We start from the raw sequence: 27,751 nt of genomic DNA on the forward strand, positions 1-27,751 counted from the left end.
TTGTATTATGGTAACTATTTGTCTGTTAAATGTGGAATGTTAAACAGATTTTATTGAGCACAACAAAACTCCTGGTTAGAAGTTTGTTTTGTTAGATCTTGCTATGCATAATGGTTTCAGTGAATTTGAGAATTGTCTAATGTGGCTGATAGCCAGCCGGACACAGAGAGGGAATGTTTTATTCTATAAGGACAAAAATTGCACTGGATACTTTATAGATGTAAAAGTCATCCAGAAAAAGTTGTCATGTTGTTGAGAAGAACTTATTCTAGAATTTAAATTTGGGATTTTTTCAAATCAGATTTATTTTCATGCATGTGCTGTCAGGAGTAGCAACAAGAAATCATATGACACACAAGAAGTTTTTTTAAGTGATTAATCTGTGCAGGGGATTTAGTAATACTAGTACTAAGAATCTGGTATTTTGCAAAAGGAAATTTCTAAACGATGTTGTCTTTGACAAAGGTTATATGAATTGTTTCTAAAATGTGTACAATGTATAGGAAGGAATGTAAGGGTATATGATATGCAAACTGCAGCCTTGAAATCAAGAAGGGTGATAGTACCTTTCCCCTACTTACAATAATGGCAAAGAGGAGAAGCCAGAAGAAATAAGAGTAATGGATAGAGATACTACTTGATATTGTGAATTCTAGTGTTAAATAGATACAACAAACTATAAATTGGAATAATGTTGATGGAATTAATCAGGTGTGTGATAATGTTTTGAGCTACAAGAAGACTAAACTGGAGGTTCTGTTCTACTTTAGACAGGTTTGAGAGAAGTGCAGGAACATGTTTTGCACTTCAGTTTGGTGACTCTGAAACATGCTAAAGGACTTAAAGTTATTTGGAAGTTGTGGAGTTCAAACTGAAATCCACTGAGAGTAAATTATTATGAAGGGGGTTTGATGCATTCAAACTTTTAAATTGTAGTAAGCACACTGGTTAAAGATGGGACAAGGTTATCAAGTAATAAAACGTAATTGAGCCAAGGAGCCTTAGGATCAATTGCTCAGAAGCTATTAACCCCGTCCTTGCACACATGAAGGAGAAAGAAGTTCCACACTGATACTTGGGGACTGAAATAGGGACCTCAAAGAGGTGACAACCACTGTGTGATAGAACTTAAGAGGAGTGTATTTTAATTGTAGATTCGGAGGTTTTAAGAGGCTCAAACAAACACACGTTGCCAGCCCCGTCTGACCGAGTAGCTTGTTTGAAGCTGTGGAATCTTAGTGCAAACATTCCCTGTCCAGAATGATGAGATTATTCAGCCAACAATAAGTAGCTTCGGCCCTCCATTCTGTAAGGCTGCACTTTCCTGCTCTGTACATCGTCCACTATATGGATGATATTCTTATTGCGGCTGAAGGTGAATCCCAAATAAGCAGGTGCGACAGTCAGTTGGAAATTACCTGGCAAAAATACCATTTAGCCATCGCTCAAGGAAAGATTCACAAAACACGTCCTGCACTCTCTCGAGGGGCTCAGCTATAGGCAACAGCTGTTGTGCCTCACAAATACAATAAAGAAAGGACTGTCTTAATGATTATCAGAAATGGTTAGGTGACATCAATTGGGTCAGGCAACATTTATTTCTTACTACATTAGAACTGTTATTCACAACACTGGAAGGCAGTTCTGACTTGAATTCCCCTGGAATACGGACACCCGAGGCCTCTCTTGCTTTAGGGATGGTAGAAGACAAATTGAATCAGGCTCCACTTAACCATTATCAGCCTCAATTAGCGTGGAAGTGACTATTTTTGCCTCTTCAATGTTACCAACAGGTGCCTTAACTGAGAAACAGAGTCATTGAATGGCTACGTCCAAAAAGCCAATTGGGAAAGGCTTGACAGAGTTCTGACTGTCTCATGGCTCAGTTATATGGAAGGGCATAGAGCATGCGGTCTGAGGTTTAGGATGGCATCCTCGAGACATCTGGGGACCCATTGCTAAAGAAATACCACAGAAATACTTACAAAGTCGTGATGAATGGTCTTTACTGCTAGTGTGCCCCATTGCTATGACCGCCTGCACTCCACAAGGCTTATTTCCTTTTTGTCACCACATCCTGTTGTCTTTCCTCGTGTTCTAAGAGATCGTCCGGTATCAGGACCCAACGTTTACGTTGATGCGAATGCTAGTTACGAGGCAGGAGTATACGGGACGGCAGCTCCCCTGTCATTTTTACCCTCCTTTTCTTCTACCCAACAAACTGAATCAACAGCTGTTTTACCAGCCTTTTGGTTACTTCAGGAGCCTCTCAACCTCCTAATGGACTCTGAACATGGTTTTCAGTCTGTGCAGGGTAGAGAACAAGCTGTCATCAGATCCACTCAAAGCAACGCACAGACGTTATTCTGTGAATTCCAAACTGTCCTACGACACAGGACACGTCCAGTGGATGCCCTGCATGTACGTCGTCGTGCCAATCGGCCTGGACCCATTTTAAAGGAAATGACATCATAGATCAAGCTGTGATTGCTCCGTGTTATCTAACCGATATACAATTAGCCGAGGAATCCATCATACATTTCACCAAAATAGTCCTGCTTTACGCAGAATGTTCCAACGCACAAAGGATCAAGCCGGGAGGATTGTTCAAAAGTGTCCTAATTGTGTTCCAAACCACCCCCAATGCACATTGCTGTGACTCCCAGAGGCTTAACTAGTACAGAGATACGGCGAATGGATGTGACCCATGAACGGTCCTCTGGACGACGTCAATATATCCACGTCACTGTGGGTGCTCATTCAGGGGGTTTGTGGGCTTCCTGCTTGATGGGAGAAAGAACTTCTGCTATGAATCTCTGCTTAATGGCTTTTCGGATGGCCGGTCCCCCAGAACATTTCAAACAGAGAATGGACCCGCTTATACTTCCAAACAGTTTTTTCTTTTTTACCAAACTTGGGGTATTCAAAAGGCCAACAATAGGTTTGTGTCTTTCAATTGGACTAGTTGGGGCACCCCCAGTGTGCCTCACACAAGACCATCCTGCATGCCTGCCCTTCAGATCTGGTGCTCAGAAGTCTGGCCTGAGGTCAAGGCTGTCCAAGCAGAAAAAGTGATGCCACCGAGGTTATGGATCCACACGTTATGGATCAAGGAAGGCTGTGGTGTCCTTGAGAGGAAGCAGTAAGAGTGAACCGAGTTGAGAGGTGAGCAGAGAACTCAGATTAGCTAGGCACCTGGCCACGAGATTATGGGTCCTTCTTTTTTGGGTCCACCTTCTCTCTCTAATGAAGAATCATGAATTAATATAGAGTCTTCAGAGAATCCTAATCCCATCACTGGTCAGCATACATAGATTTCTAGCCTCCTTTCTGACTGGGAAGAGGAAGCTCTCAAAGTTCTGTTGCCTCACCAACCTTTAGAGGACTTTCTGGCAGGGACCACGTGGCTCCTCTCCTCCCATGTGATGCTCACAGCCATATCTGGCTGTGTCACAGAGTTTGAAAGGCCCAACCCATCTGTCCTTCCCCAGAGACCCTCCTCTCAGGACTCCTATGGCACCCAGGGCCCTGAGAAGAAGGCAGGGAAGAGTTTCTCCCCAGGAGCAAGACTTTCAAGGTCTCCTTGACAAGCATTCATAGTGATGAAACCCATCCTATGCAGGGAGTCCTACCAATAGAGTCCAAACCTCATGTAGGACTCCACTCCCAGGCATGGAGATGCTTGTCCTTTACTTCTCATGTCCCCGAACCCAGAAAAACCCTCCTCTATTCCAGGTCCCTGCCCAACAACACAGCTGACACCATTGGCCGCCATCTTCTGCTTGGGAACCCAACAGGAGCTCGGAGTTCAGGTGTGATTACTGATGCTCATGTTCATTAGAAGACATTTCTGAGTGATTGTAGCCTAGCAAGCAACCAGCCTCCATCACTGGTTACCTCATCCTGGGAAGAAAAGGCAGTAACGACCCCAAGTACATGCAGCTCTCCTTGTTTCCAGCCACAATAGGGCACCTCCCTACCTGTCTGTCTGTCTATGTCTCTCTGTCTCACACACTCACACACACACTCACACTCACACACATCCTCACTGCTCTCAAAGCACTTCCTGGACTGGAATAACTCCTCTCCCACTTCCTTGACTGAATTCCTCTCAAACAGCCCCCCTCCATAGCTGCAGTGTGGAAAGGGATGCAGGTGACACCTCCAGGGTAGTCCAGAAGGGCCCAGTCAGAGTGAGGTCAGCAGAGCCCAGAAGGCAGAGCCATGATGGTGACAGTGACAACAGCAGGAGGAGCAGCACCGGATACTCTGAAATCCATGTCGAGAGATTTCAGAAAATAAACGTGGCCCCAAGAAGAGACAAGACGCCTCCCCAACACCTTGGCATAAGAGGAAGGGGGCATGGGTGCAGAACCTGCACATGCATGCCGATGTCCAGATCAATCTATATTGCTGGGCTTTTCCTCTTTTCTTCCTTTCTTTCCTTAAGTAATCCTGTGTTCTTTGTGATGGCTCTGCAGGAGGGAGTAGGAGAAGGAGGGGACTCTGGTGGTCAGACCCATTGAGGGGTCTAACAGAAGGTCAACTCAGGAATGAGGAAAAGCACCCAGAGGACAACAACAATATGAATGGAGGCCATTGCACAAAGGGAAACCGAGGCTGTTCCCCTGTTCTTGGAAGGGAGTGGAGGTCAAAGAAGATCCTGCCTCCCTCCTGGGCTGGGGGACTCTAGGGCTGGAGAACACAGACACTGTCAGAAACAGGCAGAGATGAAGGTGATGAAAGGAAAGAAGTCAGTGATCTTCAAAGGGTCCATACAGGTCTGGGGGATGCCGACATGTATGTAGCCCCCACTGCGGCTTCCTGGGTGTCTGTCCTAGAGGGACAGAGATGGGCCCTGGTCCAGGTGCTGTCTGTGCTGAGCTTAAAGGAAGGAATTAAGGGACAAGGCAGAGATGGAAGCAGAAAGGGCATCACAGTACTCTGGAATAATGTGCAGAGGGGCAGGGAAGGAATAGCCATTTATTCTGTACCTCCTGGGGGACCTGTGTTAATCATTCTATAATAATTCTCTCATTGGGAATGATTTTATCATATTTTATTTAAAAGGGTTTATACAAACAAAACCAATGCAACCAAAATTAGAAGGGAAGCAAGAAAATGAGAAAAAAAAATTTATAACAAAATTCTCTGAAAAAAGGTCCAATTTCCAAATATATAAGGAACTAAGTCAAATTTACTAAAAAAAATACAGGCATTTTCCAATTGACAAATGCTCAAGGAATAGGAATAGGCAGTTTTCAGATGAAGAAATCAAAACTGTCAATAATCACATGAAAAGGGGTTTTAAATCGCTCCTGATTAGAGAAATACAAGTCAAAACAACTCCGAGTTATCACTTCATAGCTAGCAGACTGGCCAATATGACAATAAAGGAAAATAATAAATTTTTTTGGGGGGGGGGATGTGACAAAATTGGGACACTATTACTTTGCTGGTGGAATGGTGAATGGATCTGATCATTCTGGATGGCAATTTGGAATTATGCCCAAAGGGCTATAAAAGACTGTCTGCCCTTTGATCCAGCCCTACCAATGCTGGGTTTGTACCCCAAAGAGATTATGAAAAATATTTGTACAAGAATATTCATAGCTGCGCTCTTTGTGGTGACAAAAAATGGAAAATGAGTGGATGCCCTTCAATTGCGGAATAGCTGAACAAACTGTGCTATGTGATGGGTATGGAATACTATTGTGCGGTAAGGAATAATGAACTGGAGAGATTCCATGTGAACTGGAACAACCTCCAGGAAGTGATGCTGAGTGAGAGGAACAGAACCAGGAGAACGTTATACCCAGATATGGATATGCTGTGGCACAATTGAATGTAATAAACTTCTCTACTAGCAGCAATGCAATAATCTAGGATAATTTTGAGGCATTTATGAGAAAGATGCCATCCACATCCACAGAAAGAACTGTGGGAGTAGAAACATGGAAGAAAAACAACTGCTTGATCACATGCTTCAATGGGGTTTTGACAGGGGATGTGGACTCTAAATGATCACTCTAGTGCAAATATTAATAATATGGAATTAGGTCTTGATCAATGACACATGTAATATCCAATAGAATTGGACATTGGCTACAGAAGGAGGTTGGGAGGAGGAGAGGGAAAGAACATGATTCATGTAACCATGGAAGAAGATTCTAAATTAAATAAATGAATGAATAAACCTTACAATAAAAAAAAGGAAAATATGTGATCTATCATGTAATGTGATGGGATATGATTGGGGTTCTGATGTTGAAGGATTGAGCTACTGCAGATACGAATAACACAGAAATAGGTTTTGAGCAATGATACCTGTATAACCCCATGGAACTGTTTGTCAGATTCAGGAGGGGTGAGGAAAGAGTGGGGGAGGGATTGGATCATGAATCATGTAATCTTGGAAAAATATTCTAAATTTAAAAAGAGAAAAAATATTTATAGCTACACTTTTTGTGGAGGAAAAAAGTTGGAAAATGTGGGGGTGTCCCTCAATTGGGGAATGGCTGAACAAATTGTATTATAGGATGGTGATGGGGTATTATTGTGTTGTAAGGAATGATAAACTGTTTGATTTCTATATGACCTGGAAAGACTTCCATGAACTGATGCAGAGTGAAATGAGCAGAACCAGGAGAACATTGTACACAGTACACTGAAACAATGTGGGATGATCTAATGTACTAGACTTTGCTACTAGCAACAATGCAATGATCCAGGAAGATTCTGAGGGACTTATGAGAAAGATGCTCTCCACTCCCAGAGAAAGAACTGTGGGAGCAGAAATGCAGAAGAAAAACATATGCTTCATCCCTTGGTCATATGGGTAAATTATTTGGGGTTTTGGTTCTTAAAGATCATTGTATTACAAAAATGAATAATATGGAAATGTGTTTTGAATAATAATACATTTCTAACCCAGTGGAATTGCTTGTCAGCTCAAGGAGAGGGGTGGGGGGAAAAGGGGAAGGAGCAAACATAAATCATGTCACCATGGGGAAATAGTCTAAAAAAATAAAGTTTAATAATAATAATAATCTCATTGGACTCTCAGAACCACCTTGGGCAGGAGATGCTATTAAGATCTCCATTTTATAGATGAGGAAACTGAGGCTGACAGAGGTGAAATGACTTGTCCAGAGTCACACATTTAGGCAGTGTCTGAGGTCTCTACCATCTCTAGATGTGGGATTCTATGAGTGATCGCCTGGATGGACTCAGGTCCTTTGGACTCCCCAAACATACCTTTTTTAAAAACAACAACAACAACAACAAAAGTATCATTTTTTTTTCTGGAACCTTATTTCAGTATCCACACTGCTACGTAGGCTAGCAACGAGGCTGCCACCATGCTTGTCCCAGATGTCAGAAGCCAGAGTGCTCTCATGTCTGTGATTGAGTCTGATTGAGAAGTATTCTTAAGAAATTGAAGGATGTGGCTGACCCTCAACTTCCAGTTGGGACAAGATTGTGTTGAAAGAAAATTTTTTCTCTTTTGTGATTTTACCCTAATTAAGAAGGGGAAATTGAGTACAAAGAAATTAAAGGAGGTTGTTGTTTCTTTGTTTTAAAATAACTATATCAAGGCAGCCACATGTAGATGGAATGATTCCTGGAGATCAGCACTTTTCAGGGTGGTTGCTTTTTTTGGTAACACAACTATTGTAATAACATCACCATTTCCTGAGTGGTTCCTATCAGCCAGAAGTGGGCCCTTGCAGCTCACTTCTTCCCCAAGTATAGGTGAGACAGAGGTGAGACAGGTAGAGTACTTGGTTTGCCTACTTGCCACAACTGAGGGGATAAAAAGATGCTGATTGAGTGACTCCTTCCCCCAATGCTGATCTTCCAGCAGGGCTGGGGACATCTTGGTCCAGTGGGTCAGTTTATCTTTTGTATTATCTATTTTAGTTTAACTTATTTCATGTTTTGCTTTTTATAGATGATGGAACTTTTAGTAATTCCCCAATCCTTTATTCCTTTTTTTAATTAATGGGGGACTGGAGGTCCTCTTGCCATAGAGATGTGTAGGGATTAACCAGCCCAAGGTGACAGGAAGTTGGAACTGGGGAGACCCCACTGAGCCAGTGTCAGTTGCAGGCTATCAGTTGCTGAAAGGAGAGTCCATTGCTGACAGTGAGGGTTGGTAAGGCTTTTGAGAGTGAGTTGATCATTGGGGGTTGGTTGCTGGTAGTGCAGGGTGATGTTTAGTTGCTGGAATATAAAGGCAGGTCTGAGCTTACTGAGAGGGCTTTTGGCTTTAGCCTTTAGAGGGCTTTTTGCCTCTGGGATATCTAGGGAGCTGGAGGTCTGTCTCATAGGAAAGGATCTGCTATAGAAAACTGATTGAAGGAGTGAGTGAGTGGTAGTTGTCTATTATTTTAGGGAGTTAGGGAGTTAGTGAATCCTTTATAGATAGAGTAGGTCAGATAGGCCTAGTGTTTGCCAGGCAAGAAGAAGCTGTGCTCAGAAGACAGTCAGAGGTAGTTATTGGGAATTTTAAGTAGTATTGTTAAAGGACACTTGGACTGTAACCAGAGGGACCCAGGAAAAGTTGGTTGGAGATTCTTTATTACTCACACCGGGGGCATACTCAGAGAGAGAGAGCAGCCCTTTTGCCTCAGAAGAACTGTAATAATTAGAATAGTGGAAGGCATAAACTGCCCAGATAAAAGACTGGTTGACTTAAATTGTGACTGCAGAAAATATGTTTTCAAGACAGTGTCTTGTTTTAAATCAAATATAAGGTGGTCGCCAGGGAAAAATTCCCAAATATTAAATATACCCAAGACAGCTGGATTTTTATAGAGATTTTAATTAATACAAAATTAAGGAATAAATGAAAGAGAGAAAGAGAAAATAATAGGAAAAGGACTAGACCAGCTTAGGCACTCCTTAAGAGAGAGATTAGTGTTTTTTTATCCACTCACCACAAGATTTGTCCCAAGCAAGTTTCTAGTGTTCAGAGAGACACCAGACCAGCTCCATCTCAGCTGACTCCACCAGCTGAATCCCCAGCTGAGTCTCTCTCATCTCCTTTATGAGAAAAATTTCTCCTATGTCACCTCCCCTACGTTCTTACATCTACCAATCACAGTAGACGTTTTCCAAAAGACAGACCATTCTTAATTCACACCTGGGTAGACTAATCTTTTGAGTAATTCACACCTCTTTGCTCCTTGTAAGTTCACAAGTTGCCTGACCTTTATAGGTACTTAGCACCTTTTGTATTAGATCTAAAAATAGGCACAGCTTAAGAACTTTTGCCTTATTATAAGTATGAGTTAAGTATTTTTCATTGTTTAGCAAAGAGTTTACAACTTTTATCTTCCCCTAAAGTATGCTTAAGTAGGGGTGGAGTAGAGTTCCCACATTCCGGGTCAAGTACCTTCACTGCCCAAACGGGGAATGGTCTTAACCCAACCTTATGAAGTAGGGTCTGGGAATGTTTAACATTCACAAGTCTGAGAAATTTCAAGATTCACAGAACAAAGTATATATACATTTTTCGAAGTACAACAGAGGTGGCTGGTGTTTTCAGCGGATTGGTCAAGTCCTCGATTCTGCCTTGTGACAGAGAGGGGCTTTCTTGGACGCAGCTGAGGCCCTAAAATGGCCCATGTCTTCCTCGAGAGTCTAAATCCGTCCTGTCATGAAATCGATCTCTACAAATCAAGGAATGACGTTCTCCGATTCCACCTGGTGACTGCGGAGTCCCGTCACCCTCATGGGTGTGGCTCTGTATGGGATCCATCCCCAATTCTGTAATACTCCACAGCTGTCTTGTGCTGATCGTGGCCCCTCGTCCCCATGGTAGGGGACCGAGCTGTACCTCCTTCTCGTCTGCCCTGGCGGGACACTGGCCCAAGACCTGGGCTGCATCCATAGGCTTCTGCCTCCCAACTGTTGAGAACCACCAAGCTTCATGCTGGACCATCGCGGCATGGTAAAGGCGGCGGGACCAGCCGTGGGAGGGATTAAGATTGGGAACCGAGACCCCCGGCCAGCTGACCGGGGTCAGAGGATACTGTCGTGCTGACATCAGCTGTGAAGGAGCCGCGTGCGGGCTACTCGCCAGCCTGGTGGTCTTCAGCTGCCAATGGAGTCCAGCTCCACGGCGAGTCGGCTCTTCCCTCAATCAACCCGTTTATTTTTGTCTGGGAGACTTTGTTTCCTCTCCGGCGTCTCGGCCAAACGATGTTCTGCTGTGAAGTAGAGAGAGCTGAAAAGCCTTAGAAGACCATCGGCCAATGCCTGCACAGCCCAGGCGAATGGAGGCCGTGTCGGCTCACGATGTAACTTCAACAGAGAGTGTGCAATGGCGGCAACGCCATGAGCTGCCCAAGCCAGCATCGATCCAACTTACTCCACAATATAAGCAGTTGGCCAGCCTCAGCCCCCATCTTCGCAAGCGGTAGGAAAAGGAGTCCTGAAGCTCTTGTCTGGGTGTTTTGCCCACAGGATTCAATGATCAGGTTTGCCTTGAAAAATATGACCATGGGGCCAGCTAAGAGACTCGCTGGAGAGAGCCTGCGTGGAAATGGAAGATCCTGGGTTCAACTCTAGATGGAGACACTTCCTAGCGCTGTAGCCCTGGGCAAGTCATTCAGCCCCATTTGCCTGGCCCTTACCCATCTTCCCCCGTGGAAGCATGACCGAGTATCTAAGGTGGAAGGGAAGGGTTTTATCAGACCGAAGATCGAGGTTGTTATGAACAGCGTCAATAAACATACCTCCGTATGTATAAATTATTACACTGAGGTCTGTGTGTGCATGTGTGTGTGCATGTGTGTACATCAGTGTGCATGTGTGCGCACATGTGTGTTTGCGTGTGTGCACATATGTGCACGTGGTCATGTGTGCACGTGTGTGCTCATGTGAGCGTGCCTGTTTGCTTGTGTGTGCATGTGATCGTGTGCGTGTGTGCGTGCGTGCACGCGTGTGTGTGCGTGTGTGTGTGCATGTACCCCTGAGTGATGTGGCAGCTCCTTCCGCAGCGGGCTCGTCCTTTTTCCGCCCGGCTCGCCCTTGAACAGGACCCGCATTGGAGGAGAAGCTGCTTCTCCAACAGCACTTTGTGCCGTTGCTTCGCATCGCCGTGAACCACGTCCTGGATTTAGAGCAGGAAGCCAAACCTCTGACCGATCTCATAATGTGGCGTCCCTGGAATCCTTTTCCAATGACCGGCACAGGATCCCTTTGATTCTCACTGCTTGTGGCCACGAAGGGAGTCGAAAAGGGCCCCCATTACACTCCGCTAAAGCCATAACCAGGGGCCAACCGCCCCCTTGCCAGGGTCGGAGCCCGCAGCAGAGCCAAGCGACTGGAAGGCCCTGTAAGTGAGGAGGAAGCAGGGGGCTCGCGTGCAGGTGGGAATCCCCCAAGGAGAGGAGCCCAGCAGACGCAGCAGGAGCCAGCTCGGAGTCTGAAAGAGGAGGAAAAGGCCAAGGAAAAACAAGCTCATGGCTTGGGGCGCAGGCGGAGCAGCAGGTTCTTGACAGTCACTCCATGGAGGACCTTTGGGTTCCCCAGGGAAGCTCTCACCTGGACATGTGGAGCCCTCTGGGCAGAGGATAACCTTCTGTCAGCAAAGGTCCCCGGAGTGTCCGAGTCCTGTTGGAGCCCTGAGGGCAGGCGCCATGGGTGGGTGCCATCAAGCTTAGCTTAGCCCCGAAGGATGACTGTGAGGTGTCAGGAACGCCTGGGCCAATGGAGCCCCAGGATGGGCAGTCCCGCAGTCGTGCTCCCGACATCTCCCTGATGGATGACAGGCGCAAAGCCTTTTGTTGCCAGACATTTTGAATCTCTCTTCGCAGGACGAGGTCTTGTCGTCGTTGCTTTCTTTAAGTTTCATTTCTGGTTCCGGTTCTCTCCCTCCCTTAGGCACAGCCCAGCCTAGGGAAGGCGCCATAACCATACCCAGGACAGCGGGCAGCACACGTTGTTTCCAAAGCTTTGAGTCAGTCATTTCCATCCTGTCCAACCCTTGGCGACATCGACATCGTTGGGGGATTCTTGGCCATTTACAAGAGCTTTCGGCCATTTCCTTCACACAGCCTCCTTTGTTAAACAAATGAGAAACTGAGGCAAGTGGGTGGACTGACTCCTCTGGCCACACAGCTAAGATCCGCCCGAGGCCAGCTTGGAACAAGAAAATTCATCTGTCTGACTCCAAGCCTGGAAGTCTATCCTTTGCCTCCCCTTCCTTACTGTGTCCATACCAGCCTCCTGGAAGCAGGGAGGGGAGCCAGAAGACAAGGAAGTGGGAGGAGCCCTTGGGATCTTTCTTGGATGGCTCCATGTGCAGGGCTGCTCCGTTGCTCACAGGTTATTTTTTACCATGACAGAATTGCAGTTTCTATCCACCGTGTTCTGCTTCTGTTCACTGTACTTTTCATCCGTGTCTTCCCAGGTTGTTTTTTAATATTTAATATTATTTATTTAATTAATTTAGAATATTTTTCCATGATTACAAGATTCATGTTCTTCCCCTTTCCCCCACCCCCTCCAGGAGCTGATATGCAGTTCTCCAGCCTGGGGTGCCCCAGCCTTCCACCTTCCCCCCATTTCCCCTCCAGCCCTGCCCCGATGCTGCTTCTTTAGACCATAGGCTGCCTCAGCCTAGAGCCTGGCACACAGCAGCTGCCTAACAAGAACCAACAGATTGACTGATTACTGGATCTGGGCTGTCTAAGGCCTGCAGAGGATCCCCCCTTTTGACAGAGAAGGAAACTGAGGCACAGGGCAGCACGTTTCTTTTCCAGAGAAATGCTATGAGCTGCTAGAAGTAAGGATGGCCCAAGGCCCGCTGCAGGTTGCTTCCTGTACCTGGGAGAGTGGGAGGAGAGGCTACAAGGGTAATGGCAGGACCCTTTGGAGCCAGTTGCTGGGGTCATACCCTGTCAGCATGGATGGAATTGGCACATTGCTTGGCCATGAGGGAGAGGTTTTTGAAGCCATATTTTGAGGGCACCACAAAGCCCCCTCCTCACACCAGGATCTCTTGTCTCCAGGCCTGACTCTCAATCCATTGAGCCACCAGGCTGGACCCCCTGCCCCGACCCCTCCAACCCTCACCTCTTTTCTAGATCAATGGATAGACAGACACACAGACAGAGATCTCCCTTCAATGTGTGTGTGTGGGGGGCACCTGCGGAAAATATGTAGAAGTTTATTGTTTAAAAATTGTTTTAAAATTTAGATGAATATTTTAGTTTCACATTTTATTGGAGTAGAAACTTCACTTTGAGAAAAACAACAGGATTGCTCTCTTTCCCCTCAAAACTCGAATCCAGAAGATCAGCTTCCCAGTTTTGAGAAAAGGTGAAGTAAGTACATTGTGCTTTTTATTTCGAAATTTTTGATTGATTTTTATTTTTTCATTTTTTTTAATTAATTAAGAATATTGTTCATGGTTCCATGATTCATGTTTTCTTCCTTCCCTCTGAATTCCCGCCACCCAGAGCTGACAAGTAATTCCACTGGGTTATACATGCATCATTGATCTAAACGTATTTCTATGCTATTCATATTTGTAAGAGTGATTATTTAAAGTCAACTTGCTGAATCACATCCTCATCAATCCATGAGATAAATCTTATGTTATTCTTCTGCTTTTCTACTCCCACCGTTCTTTCTCTGGATGTGGATAGTGTTCTTTCTCCCAAATCCTTCTTGATTGTCTGGATCACTGCATTGCTGCTGGTAGAGAAGTCCATTACGTTCAATTGTGCCACAATGTATCGGTCTCTGTGTATAATGTTCTCCTGGTTCTGCTCCTCTCGCTCTGCATCACTTCCTGGAGGTCCTTCCAGTCTCCATGGAACTTCTCCACTTTATTATTCCTTTGAGCACAATAGTATTCCATCACCAACATATACCACAATGTGTTCAGCCATTCCCCAATTGAGGGGCATCCCCTCATTTTCCAATTTTTGGCCACCACAAAGAGCGCAGCTATGAATATTCTTGTACAAGTCTTTTTCCTTGTTATCTCTTTGGGGTACAAACCCAGCAGAAACACATTGTTCCTAACTGATACATATTGCTTTTTTTTTTATCCTGAAGGTAATAAAACAAAAACTAACAATTAACCTAAACTACTGAACTTTCTTGAGGTCCAATGAATATACAGAAATGGTTTGTGTGATTTTTCACTTAGCAAATACAAGCTTTGATTTCCTTTTACTGTTTATAAAATCTCAAAATTGAATGAAGACTTTTCCATAGAAAATTGCTTTAATTAATAAATTTTGACTAAACTTCTAAGTCATGTTTTCCCCTGCTCTGTAATCTCTCTCTGATAATAGGAAGAGACACAAGGGCTTCTTTTAGAAACACCTGAAATATGTGGCTGGGACCCAGGTGTCCAGATTTCCTGACCTGTTTTCCCAGAGGATCTACTGAGAAAAAGCCCCTTAGGCAAGAATAACAAGATAAAGATTAAGATCCCCAAAGGGTAGAAATGTTTCCAGGTTGGAGGAGAAGATTTAGGACAGGGATGCCTGCCTAGTGGTTTGGGGGATGTGGGAGAGGGATATGTTAGGTAGAATCAGGAGGGATGCAGGGTCTGCCTGTCCAAATTTGGAAGGAGATGAGTATATGAAGGGCAGAGCTAGAAGGAAGGAGATTCTATTCCAGAGGAGGAGGGTGTGAGGCCCAGAGCAGAGAGAGGGAGGGAGGAAGGGAGGGAGGTTGTAGGAGGTGGAGCCTCCCAGATGGCCAGCCTGCTGGTTGATGACCCAGGTGGAATATGAACCCTGGGGTGGAGTTTGGAGGCTGGGAGGAGTCTAGATTAGAAGAGAGGGACTCCAGTGGGGGGAAGGGCGGGACCCTAGAGATTGAGAAGATCTGCCCAGAGTGTACTGGCTAAAACCCTGAACCACTGTAGCTGAGATCAAACTTTCTTCTTTCTCTGGAGCTATCATTAGTCTTCTGTTGGAAACAAAGTCCCTCTGCCTTCTTCCCTTTCAACTGAGATTCTGACCCGAGATCCTGCCTTCTGGGAGCCAACCCTGTGCATGCAGGTCCTAGGTAGGTCTGAGCCAGGAAGCCATGAGGCACTCTGGTTCTTTTTCTTTCAGTCTCCTCCTCCCTGTCTGACCTCATGGTGAGTGTTCACTGGGGCTGACAGGAGCCCTTGTACTTCCCTCATCTGGCTCTCTGGCCAGCTCTCCTTTGCTGTTTCTTGTCCAGTTTCCCCACCACTCCCTCATGTCCCAGGACACTGTCCTTAGGGTGACCATCGGGTCACACTTCAGAGCTCTCCCAAACAGACTCAGGAGCACTGCCTCTAACCTCCCCACCAGGACCCAGGTGGCCTGTTTCCCTGCCCCCAGCTCTTGCTCAGAGATTCCATCATCCCACCCACAACTCTGGCTCTCTGCAGGGACCCAGGTGTCCTGCACCTTTTCCTCCAGTACCTCCCTAAGACCCAGGCAACGAAGCTTTTAAGGAAGGTGCCTTCACTGGACCTATGGCTCTCCTGCAGCCTCCCTTTCAGATCCCAGGCATTGAGCTTCCTGTCTCCAGTTTCCCTCCAGGGACCCAGAGAACCATCCTCTAAGCTAAGCTCCAAAAGGGGGTCCCAGGAGTCTTCCCCAGCTCCTGGTTAGAGCCTGGGACCATCTTCCTGCTTTCCCAGGCTCAGCTGCCCTCCTGGAACTCTTCTGGCATTGGGATGTCCCCTCCTCCTCTCCCAGCTCAGTTACAGGGTCCTCCTCTGCTCCCAGCCCCTTCCTTGCCCAGGCCTCCTGCTTCCTGCCTCCCTTCTCAGAGCCCTCAGTCAGCCTGCCAGGCAAGAGAATCCCAGCCAGGCTTGTGTCTCCCAGCCTCGGGCTTCCCTGGTCATTGCTGGCAGCCCCATCCCAGAGCCCTCCTGGTCCTCAGCCTTCCCCAGCTCCCTCCCTCCTAGACCAGGCAGTTGTTCTGTGGCCTGGATTCTGTTTGGGTGAGAGTTGGGCAGAGGGGCCACAGGGAGGGCAGAGGAGGAGCTCTGACTGGGGGTCCTGGAGCCTCTCACTGCCCCCCTCCCATCTGGGATCCCAAAGCCCCTTCTGCCTCCTGGTCTTTGTAGGAGAATGAGCAGAAGAGGAGTAAGAGAGGGAGGGGGGAGTCTTCCTGCTCAGAGCACCTTCCTGTGCCTGCCTCACCTCCTTTCTTGTCCTCCCCCTGGACCCTGAAGGCTCTCCCTGCTGGACCTCAGCCTGCCTCAATGCCTGCAGCCAGCCTCCTGCCCAGGAAGAGGAGACAAAGAGCTTGCAGAGGACCCAGGCCAGGACCCAGAGGGGTGGCCCCTGGGAGCCCCGGCCCCCCAGCCCAGGTGAGTGCAGTGTGCCCAGGGCTGAGCTCCAGAGGCCTGGGTAGGCAGCTGCCAGTGTGTGGTGCCCGGGATGGTTTCTGCCCACAGATAGGCAGGCAGTGGGATGGGGTGGGAGCACCAGTGCCCTGCTCTGTGCTGCTGCTTTTCAGGGTCACTCCTGGCACTCTGGCCCTTCCTGGGCCCCCTCAGGGCCCCCATGGCTGCCCTCCCCTCTTTGCCCCCTCAGTGCTCCCTCCTTAAGGCTCAGCGACAAGGACAGCCTCTTCCCTCTTTAGTCTGTTCCTTAGACTCCATGTGTGCTCTGGGCATGCCTAGCACACACACACACACACACACAGAGCTTCTCACCCACCTGGTTCTTTGGGCCAGGCTCTGCCTTCTGCCAACTGGACCTCAGGGAAAGCCCTTCCTACTTTGGTCCTGTCTGGGCAGGCGTAGAGCAGAGCCCTGAAAGCTTCCCAGCTCTTGTCCTTCTCAGGGTCCTCCTCAGAGCAGACATTGCCCTCCCCAGGGCTCTCTGACTGCCTCCCCTTTGCCATGTCTCAGCTCAAGTCGAGAAGCTCTGAGGAAGGGAAGGGGCTCTGTGGGGAGCTGCTGGAGCAGCCCAGGAAGGAGGAACCAGGCCCTGCCCCCCCCACAGTCTAGTGGGGGGACAAGTGTAAGCAGCAGCTGTGTCTACACTGGCCCTGCAGTATAGGCAGGAGGGACTCTCAGAGGGAGGTTGTGGCAGTGCTAGGGGCCAGGAGCTCTGTTCTGAGGGTCAGATGTGAGCTGAGCTTGGAAGAAGGAAGCCAGGAGGCCCAGGCAGGAGGGAGAACCTTCCAGCCTGAGGGAAGCCATTGGAGATGCCCAGAGTCAGGGGCTGGAGAGCCCTGGTCAGGCTCAGCCAGGAGGCCTGTGTCCCTGGTCAGAGGAGAGGAAGAAGGGACTTGGGGCTATTCTGGGATGTCTGCAGCCCTCAGAGAGGTCTCCTCTGAACCTGGAATGATGAGGTTCTCTGGTGGCCAGAGGCTGAATGGGGCCACCCAGGACCCAGCCAGACAGGCGCAGCCCAGCTAGTCCTCGGCTCTGACCTTCTTCTTCCTGGCCTCTGGCCCTGGGTGCCCCCCTGGGTACCTGAGTCTGCAGCTTCCTCTAAGGGGGGATAGTCTTCCCGCCTGTAATATTTATTGGAAAAATGGGGTGGGGTTGAAAAACAGGGGATACGGAAGGTTTTGTAGCAGGAAATGGAGGGGTTGAAGAGAGAGAGGGAAAATGGCTGCCGGTGAGGTAAAAGGAAAGAGATGCTTCCTACTGAGAGGCTATTTTTGAAAATAGGGTGCTCGAGAAACTGGCCACCTATGATAGCATGAGGGGATGTCTTCTCTATAGAATAAGGTGCAGATATTCCATAGTGTTACAGACAAAAGAGTTGTTGCCACGAACTGTGACCACGAAAATATGGTTTTCAAGACTGAATTGCCAAAATGGTAAAGATAATTTTTAGTGTCTTGATTTTATATTAAAAATTAAGTGGTCACCATGGGAAAAATTCCCAAATATGAAAATACCCAAGTCAGCTGGGTTTTATGGAGATTTTAATTAATACAAATGAAGGAATTTTAGAAAGGGAAAGAGACAGAGTAAAAGGGAAATAGTAGGAAACGGCCTAAGCCAGCCTAGGCAAGCCTGGGCTTAAGCCTTAAGAGATACCAGTCAGTCTTTAATCCACTCACCACAAGATTTGTCCCAAGCAAGATTCTAGTGTTTAGAGACCCTCCCGTTCAGCCTTTCACCTCAACTAACTTTTACTCCTCTCCAGCAGCCTCCAATTCAGCTCCAAGCTGAATTCTCCTTCAGAGGCCTAAACCCCTTCCTTTTAAAGAAAATTTTCTCCTATGTCACCTCCCCTAAATTTCCACGTTTACCAATAGTAGACATTTTCCAAAGGACTGACCATTCTTAATTCACACCTGAGTAGACTAAAACTTCTAGGTAATTCATACCTCCTGCTAATCTTGTCCTTTACAAGTTGCCCTAGCTTAAGGGTTCTTGCTTCACTTTTAAGTATGGGTTCAGGACTTTTCATTGTTCAATCAGGAGTTTACAAAGTTATCTTCCCCTAAAGTATGCCTAAGTGAGGGTGGAGTAATGTTAGAGTTCCCACCTACAATCCTGACTACATTCCATACCTTCATTGTTTAAAATGGGTTTAGATAAATCAAATCTTCTGAAGTAGAGTCTGGGAATTTTTAAGATTCACAAGTCTGAGGAATTTTAAGATTCACAATAGCAGCTAAGTAAGGACCCTCCTGAGGGACAAACCTCTTTCCAGACTTAGTCACCTGGCAGGGTTTCAATAATGACTGCTTACACTTTAATGGCTGTCCTGAGCTTCAGCTCCCTGTATGTCCTCTGAAATGTTAGTCCTCTTATCTGAGTGCAGTATCCAATAAAGAAAAATTTTAATAACAAGTTTGGATTGGGGAGATAACAGGGAAGAGGGAAGAGGGATTTCCCTAGATGAGGTTTGAGTCTCTCAGCTTTTGAGCTGAGGCCAGGCCTCACAGGCTGGTGGAGGGTTTCTCTTATTCTTGGCTATGTTATATCTGTGCTAGCTTTCTTATGTTCAAAGTCTTAGCAGTAGACATCAAGAGGAAGAAAGTTCTGACCTTCAGAGCTGGTGGGCCTGTCTCTTTGGGTTGACACCCCTAAAGAGTGGCCTTACAGTTCAAACTGCTTCCCTTAAGTCCTTGTGTAGATGACAGGGTCACAAGATTCCAGGGAGAGCACACGGTTGGAAAATTCCAGAATAGAGTACTTCTAGCCAAAAACAGGGAGAGAGACCTTCTACTTCCAGGACTAGGAAGGAAGTGCAGAATCACAAAACCAACTGCCCCTCGCAGTTTCCCTTCCCCCACCAACTGTCATTCTTGTCAATATACTCTCTCTCTAATATTCCCACTGTTGTTTGTTCCAACTCAGTGGCAGAAAGTCCAGAACTTGTTTCAGTTTTCCTTTCCAAACATCCCACCCCATTTTCCCCATCCCCCTCCTTAAAGGAGAAAGAAGAGAGTCATGGAGGAACGTCTCAATGTGCCCTGGGAGGGCCCTTTGGTGAGGAATCCCCAGAGGAGGCAGGAGAAGGTACAAGGAAAGCCCAGACTGAAGGTAAACATGTGAGCAGGACAAGTGCAGCAGCCACGTCCAGGCCATCTCAGAGAGCAGATTCAGGCCTGGAAGGAGAAGAGCCAGGAAGGAGATGGGAAACAGGGCAGGAACAAGGGAGGAGACTTGAGGAGGGACAGAAGCCCTCATGGGAAAGAGCCGTCCAGCAGTGTGCAGGTGCCCCAAAGGCGGGAGAGTGCAACAGGGATGGGGAGCAGCCAGAGAAATGGAATTTGCTCTCGGAAAGTTTCCTGCTCAGTCTCAGTCCAGATAGAGGCAGAGAGAGGCCTCAGTTGGCCCTGTAGGAGAAACTGAGTCAAGAGGGCCTTCCTCGGTCTTCTCCACTGCTACCAGCGATGGCAGCAGCTCCAGGAGCCAGCTGTTGGGAGCTCATCCATCCTGATGGGCCCTTGGACTCTTCACAAGGGATTTGGCATTCAGTCCTGAAAGGGAGATCTAAGAAGTGTTTCAGAATAAATCCTCAGGGACGTCTTTGATTCCCTTTCCGCAGAGGGCCACAAGAGCTCAGGCTTCTCTCCTTCCATGATGACATCACAGGATAAGAGGTGGAGTCACGGCTGGCTTGGTATGCAGGCCAACACTAGCACTGATTGGCAACCTGGAAGTCTAAGCAGGAAGCCTGCACCCCCGCTGTCCCTGGCTCTTCTGTGCTCCTTGTAATAAGGGACTATTTTGATTGGTAATTGATAACTAGAGATCAGGCTGTTCTCTTCTGGCTTCCACTTTTCCCTCCTCCCTCTTGCCTCCCCCCTTCCTGGTGATTCTCTTTCTGGTTTCTCTAAATCAACTCAGGGGTGAGTTTATGATGTTTCAAATGAAATACTTTTTTTCTTCTCTATTGTAAATAAAGGGTTTATTGGGGAAGTCATGGCAGGATAAGGAAATGGAAGGAAAGAGGATTTGGGGGTTTCCTATCACTAGGATGAGTCAGATTGGAAGATGGTGGAATATGGTTCAATTCGGAGAAATGGCTGACAGGTCTGGAAGTTCAGTCACTATCACAACAGAGCAAATCAGAGAGACAGACAGACAGACAGACAGACAGACAGAGACAGAGCTGGACTTTGTCCTTTCTTCAGTCTCCAAAACCAAGAGAAAAACAGCCTTCTTCCCTCTCTCAAGCCAAAAGGAACAGCCAACAGTTGGTCTGGCTTCCCGGTCACATTCCAAATAGAACCCTCGTTTGACTGACAGGTCATCACTCAGCTGCTCCAAAACCATTCTCAATTTCTCACTTGCACAATATCCTCCCTTTTAGGCTTTGGAAGAAGATGGCACCAGCATCTTATGCTAATGGTCCTTACCTGGTACATAGATATATTACATTTCCAGCTATCTCATTTTTAAGCCTTTACTCTGTTAAATATTCCTCTACCCTCCCAAAGCAACAAACCCTAATCTTCGCTTAGCTATTCTGTCTATGCAGTTCTGTGCTAAGTTTGGGTATCGGAAACGGGTTTAGGTAAGGAAGGGATTTACATGAACCTAGTTTTGAACATAATAACAAATCATGTAACCATTTTACACAATTCCAACCGTATTTTGAACATGTAACTGTCTTCTCTCCTAATGTCTATAATTCAACTAAGTACGATTTCTAGTACTACCAATTGCTAACCTAAAATCATAATACAGTCTAACTTCTGTACTTCAGTGGATCTATGTCTGTCTCTACTTCCCTTAGACTTGGAACCATTGTCCGTATAGTTAGTCATTAGAACATCAATACATTATCCTAATATAGTCAGCTTGTTAGTACATTAGCATCTTCATGTACATGTTGTACCTATACAGATTTACATATGTACATCCATGTACATTGTTCTCGATTTCTGTGCAAACTATGCAGAGAAGAAACATGTTTGTCTGTTTGAATTTTCCACAGAAATTAATATCAGTGTGAATTTTTGTTAGCATGTGTATGTATTCATGGGAAGTTAACATGTATGTTGCCTTCTTACATAACCTCATGATCACAAGTCCAACATTTCAAAGTCCTTCCATTGATGTTAATTGTAGAAACTCTGTGTCTTGGTCTCTCTTTTCATCTGTGCTGCATGCCCCATTTTGTCTGTTGTCGCTCTTGATTGTAGTCCTGTGTCCTTTAATATTCAGGAACATACTGGAGCAATCAGGAACACGCATTTGTTTAAGGTTCTTATATGTGCATGTGTGTAAGATTGAAATTTTTCTCTGTGCATGGAAGTAAGCTATGAATTGTTCATGAGTGCTTGTCAGGATTCATTAGTTATTCTTCATGTGTGGAAATAAGCTTTACATAGGATCATCTTCTTGAGTGCATAATGTATAAGTTCTTAGATTTAGGTTAAGAATATGGACTTGAAGTTTTCTTATCTTTTGATGTTTGAATTTTCACAAGAGGATTTATTTGCTGTCTTTTAGTTCTGTGTTGGACATAGAATTTGGATATAATGTATTTCATTTGGTCACGGAGTTGTGTTTGCATTTGAATTAACTTTGTTCCTTTCTTTGCTGTTACTCTTGTTTGCAGAGCCTTTGTATAGATTATGGAGAGACTTCTCTTTGGAGCTAATCTTTGAAAATGCATATTTCTTTTTTCTCTGTTTTACTGGCTGTATTTCTCTCCAGAGCTCTTTTATTTGCTTTAGTTGAGCTTTTCTGGTATCATTTTAACGTGTGCAATGCTCTCTTGTCTCTATTTTCTGTTGATATGTACTCTCGTGTGCTTTCCTTTCATAGCTTTCCATTCATAGACTTTCATTCACAAGGATTATTATTGATTTTTTTCCCTAGGGCTATTTGTGTTGCTGCTTATGACTAGGGCTTTTTTTTTTATCAGATGTCATTTGTATATATCTTCATTGATGACATGACTACATTGTTGGTTCTTATGAGATATCTGAAACTATGAGGTAATATCTTCATGATAAGCTCTCCCTCTCTTCCTTCCCCTGGTAGAGATTTAGTTTTAGGATGAAGGTTAAGAGATATGGGTAACCTGTTTCAGTTCTCATCTCTAAGTTGGTATGAAAGTCTTTGATAACAAATTCTTCCAATGTGAATCTATGCTTCAATAGCATTCTAGATGTTTTCCATCTTCTATTACTATGATGTTTGTATTTGTCATAGTTATTAAGTTGGAGGTTTCTGCTAATAGTTTAGGAATTTTTTTTGTTGTGATTAAATTGCATAGTTGTTCTTTTCCCAGAATGTTTTCTTTTTATACCTCAGACTAGTCTTTATTCTCATAAGGTTTTGTGTTGTATGCTACCCTACGGAACTCAAACTAATCTTGGTTTCACTGTTACTGCATGAATGGTATTTGTCATATTTTTTTAAAGTTAGAGAATAGATATAAAATTGTATATCTATCTCCCTTCCAGTTTGTTTTTAATATGTTCTTTAATATCCTCCTTCCTATTCATAATCAGTATCTGTATAAGCCATGTAATTCAATTTCTCTATAAAGTCTTCTTCATTATCAACTCCTAATCTAGCAAAGAGTTCCTCCAATTGTGACCACGAAAATATGGGTTCAAGACTTTGAGTGGCCAAAACTGTAAAGATAATTTTTAGTGTTTTGATTTAAATCAAAAATAAGTGGTCACCATGGGGAAAATTCCCCAATATGAAATACCCAAGTCAGCTGGGTTTTATGGAGATGTTTAATTAATATAAATGAAAGAATTAAGGGAAGGGAAAGAGACAGAGTAAGAGGAAATAGTAGGAAAAGTCTAAGACATAGGCCAACGGCCTAGGCCTTTCTCTTTAAGAGAGAAACTAAGTCAGTCTTTAATCACTCACCACAAGATTTGTCCCAAGCAAAACTCCAATTCTTCACTGAAATCCTCAACTCCTGAACTATGTTCCAAGACCAGTTCTGACTCCTGACCTCCAATTCAGCTTCCAAAGCTGAACTAACTCCCAGAGCCCTCCAGCTCCTTCCTTTTAAAGAAAATTTTCTCTTGTGTCACCTCCCCTAAATTTTCAAGTCTACCAATCACAGTAGACACTTTTTGCAAGGACTGCCCATTCTTAGGTTTTAGTTCTCACCTTCTCTGGGTGGATTATATCTTCTGAGTACTTCACACTTCTTTGCTAAGCTTGCCCCTTGCAAGTTGCCTGACCTTTTAGTGATTAATTTGACCTTCATAGGTACTTAGCACCCTTTTGTATTAGAGCTAAAAATAGACCTAGCTTAAGGTTTTGGCCTCACTGTAAGTATGAGTTAAGTACATTTTCATTGTTGATTAAGGAGTTTTACAACTTTATCTTCCCCTAAAGTATGCCTAAGTATGGGTGAAATAATGTAAAATTCCCAATACATCCCTGATCAAGTACCTCCATTGTTTAAGTGGGGGATAACCTTAACCAAATGTTCCAAGATAGCGTCTGAGAAATTTTAGGATTCACACAATGGTATACAACTTGTTCTGTGCCCAAAGATGTCATCATCATCATCATCATCATCATATTGATAAGATTTTGATTGTTCTAGTTTCAGGTATTCAATTTTCTCATTTGTGTCCCACACATCCCCTTATTTGTCCACTTCCTCATAAACCTTATAAAATCCATAAGGTATTTGTTCTAAATTACTAACTTGGTCCATTATTATTACACTGTCTGGCATTCCCTCTGACTCAGTTTCTGATTCTGGGTCACTGAATTCTGTAATCTTTATGTTATTCATTGGATTTTGTTCAGGGACATGTAAACTTGGGTCAGATATTAACTCTGGCTTTCTATGTTGATTTAACCCCGTGTCACCAACTTTTATATTTCCCAAATCTGTTTCTGGTTGTTTCTCATTGATAAGCTTTAGATTCATGTTCTGAGGTGGTAAACTTGATTGTATGGAGTTAGATTATTGCAGACATGCAATGCTGTTGCTAAAATTTATAGGTTCTACTCTATCATCCATCTGAAGTTTTTGTTCATGTTCACTCTCTTTTGACTGTGTAGAGATAGAACCTTCTCCCTCTATGATGTTATCTTCTGGAAATAAGTTTAGTATATCTGCATTTTCCCCTGCATCACTGAGATGTGTGCCTTCATTCTTCCCCACAGTACTCTATACATATGTTTCTGGCTGTGTAGCTTCTGCCAGCTATAAGTTGAACCAGCTAAATCTTGATTTAAATAATTTCCTATGAGATCTTTATCTGAGGTTAATTGTACTATATCTTCTACTTCATTGGAAAATGAATTCAAATCATACCTATGGTTAATCTCATATAATTTTATTTGGTCATACTCCCCTCTTCCACTTAGAATGTGGGTTTCAAGTCTGTCATTTGAATCCTTGGTTATTCTATCAGTTGCTAAATCTGTCATTCCATTCATCTGTTCAAATTTAACTTTGATTTCACCACCATTATTCAGAATATGATTATTATTTTCAAATGTAATGTCAGCTTCATTTTCATTAAATTTTGTATTTTTAACTGAGTCACTGTAGGATGGAAACTTTTAGCTTTAGGATTCAAACTATATGTTTTTTCTAAGGAGATCGGTGCCATATAGCTATTTGAAGAATTAACTGAGTTTTCTGGTCTCTTGTGCAAATCTCTGAATATTTCCAAATCATTTACATCTCCTTTAACAGTAACCTTGTTGGTAACAGTAAACTCATGCTTTGATTTTCTGTTACAGTCATTTTGCTGCAGGGAACTGACATTTTGTTTCTCTGTATCTCTCTCTAACTCCTGCTTGAGTTTATGTGACTTTTTCTATTACAAACTTCAATCCCTGTGCCCAATCTGAACTGAAAAAAGTTTTCAAAGAATGTTTTGACTTGATTTCTACTTTTTTGATGTGTGGTTACTCTACAGTTTTTCCCCTAAGTCTCCTATCTCTGTTGTTATTTGAGAAATGATGTCTTTAACTTCTTCATCAAGCTCTACTACTTGTCTCTGCCTGTCATGTAGTTTGTTACTTGGTTTACATTTCTCATCACTCACAGATTTAGTTTCTTGCATCCCTTTTCCACTGTTTCTTATTTGTTTTCTCCTAAGTTTAACAGCAGTCTGTCTTTCACTATTTTCTCTATCTCCATGTGCCAAACTAAATACATTATAATCCTGGCTTCATAGTTCTCTCCTAACCATATCTGCATATTTGGGTTTAGTCCCTGATTTTAGAGCATCTTTCTTTCCCTATAAATCTGTTGCATGTTGAGTGGATTTCAACGTACAATGCTCACAACAAGTAGGATTTTTGCTTATTGTATTTTATTTGTGGGCTTTTGTTGTTCTTAACTTCATATTTCTTTTTTAGAAAAATCTTTCATCAGGTGTCCTGTCTTATGACAGAAAAAACATTGCCTAATATCTGTATGCACTTTTCATTGCTTATAAACAGATTTGGGATATGTTTTAACTATTCAAATTCTTTTTTTTTAATTTTTAAACATTATTTTATTTGGTTATTTACAAACATTATTAATTGGAAACAATGATCATTATCTTTTCCTCCCCACGCCCCCCTCCCACCACTTCTCCCATAGCCGGCGCACTATTCCACTGGGTTTCACATGTGTTCTTGGTTCGAACCCATTTCCATGTTGTTGGTATTTGCACTAGAGTGTTTATTTAGAGTTTCTCCCCAGTCACTTCCTCTCAGCCCCTGTAGTCAAGCAGTTGCTTTTCATCGGTGTTTTTACTCCCACAGTTTATCCTCTGCTTGAGGATAGTGTTTTTTTAGATCCCTGCAGATTGTTCAGGGACATTGCATTGTCCCTAGTGGAGGAGTTCATTACCTTCGATTGTACCACAATGTATCAGTCTCTGCGTACAATGTTTTCCTGGTTCTGCTCCTTTCGCTCTGCATCACTTCCTAGAGGTTGTTCCAGTCGCCGTGGAATTCCTCCACTTTATTATTCCTTTGAGCGCAATAGTATTCCATCACCAACATATACCACAGTTTGTTCAGCCATTCCCCAATTGAAGGGCATCCCCTCATTTTCCAATTTTTGGCCACCACAAAGAGCGCAGCTATGAATATTCTTGTATGAGTCTTTTTCCTTATTATCTCTTTGGGGTACAAACCCAGCAGTGCTATGGATGGATCAAAGGGCAGACAGTCTTTTAGCGCCCTTTGGGCATAGTTCCAAATGGCCCTCCGGAATGGTTGGATCAGTTCACAACTCCAGCAGCAATGAATTAGTGTCCCTACTTTGCCGCATCCCCTCCAGCATTCATTACTTTCCATAGCTGTCATGTTAGCCAATCTGCTAGGTGTGAGGTGATACCTCAGAGTTGTTATGATTTGCATCCCTCTGATTATAAGAGATGTAGAGCACTTTTTCATGTGCTTATTAATAGTTTTGATTTCTTTGGCTGAGAACTGCCTGTTCATGTCCCTTGCCCATTTATCAATTGGAGAATGGCTTGATTTTTTGTACAATTGATTTAGCTCTTTGTAAATTTGAGTAATTAAACCTTTGTCAGAGGTTTTTATGAAGATTGCTTCCCAATTTGTTGCTTTCCTTCTGATTTTAGTTATATTGGTTTTGTTTGTACAAAAGCTTTTTAATTTGATGTAGTTGAAATTATTTATTTTACATTTTGTGATTCTTTCTATGTCTTGCTTGGTTTTAAAGTCTTTCCCCTCCCAAAGGTCTGACATGTATACTATTCTGTGTTTACCTAATTTACTTATAGTTTCCTTCTTTATATTCATCTCAGTCACCCATTTTGAATTTATCTTGGTGTAGGGTGTGAGGTGTTGATCTAATCCTAATCTCTCCCACACTGTCTTCCAGTTTTCCCAGCAGTTTTTATCAAATAGTGGATTTTTGACCCAAAAGCTGAGATCTTTGGGTTTATCATATATTGTCTTGCTTAGGTCACTTGCCCCAAGTCTATTCCACTGATCCTCTTTTCTGTCTCTTAGCCAGTACCAAATTGTTTTGATGACTGCTGCTTTGTAATATAGTTTGAGATCTGGGACTGCAAGGCTCCCTTCCTTTGTATTTTTTTTTCATTATTTCCCTGGATATCCTTGATCCTTTGTTATTCCAAATGAACTTTGTTATGGTTTTTTCTAAATCAGTAAAGAAATTTTTTGGAAGTTCTATGGGTATGGCACTAAATATATAGATAAGTTTGGGTAGGATGGTCATTTTTACTATATTGGCTCGTCCTACCCATGAGCAGTTAATGTTTTTCCAATTGCTCAAGTCTAGTTTTAGTTGTGTGGAGAGTGTTTTGTAGTTGTGTTCATATAGTTCCTGTGTTTGTCTCGGCAGATAGATTCCTAGGTATT

The 27,751-nt window shown here is 44.2% G+C and overlaps 1 protein-coding gene across 1 annotated transcript in view; it reads left to right on the top strand.

The window, feature by feature from the left end:
• Window positions 1–13,194: 13,194 nt before the first annotated feature.
• The window catches only part of LOC100023549 (zinc finger protein 260-like), a 29,379-nt gene continuing 14,822 nt past the window's right edge, over window positions 13,195–27,751 (top strand). Inside the window, exons 1-2 of the mRNA XM_016426966.2 lie at window positions 13,195–13,340; window positions 16,196–16,333. Coding sequence (XP_016282452.2) covers window positions 16,226–16,333 — 108 coding nt within the window. The 5' untranslated portion in view covers window positions 13,195–13,340; window positions 16,196–16,225. The remainder of the gene's footprint in view (window positions 13,341–16,195; window positions 16,334–27,751) is intronic.

The sequence above is a fragment of the Monodelphis domestica genome, chromosome 4 (genome assembly GCF_027887165.1).
Source record: "Monodelphis domestica isolate mMonDom1 chromosome 4, mMonDom1.pri, whole genome shotgun sequence".
NCBI classification, from domain to species: Eukaryota; Metazoa; Chordata; class Mammalia; order Didelphimorphia; family Didelphidae; genus Monodelphis; species Monodelphis domestica.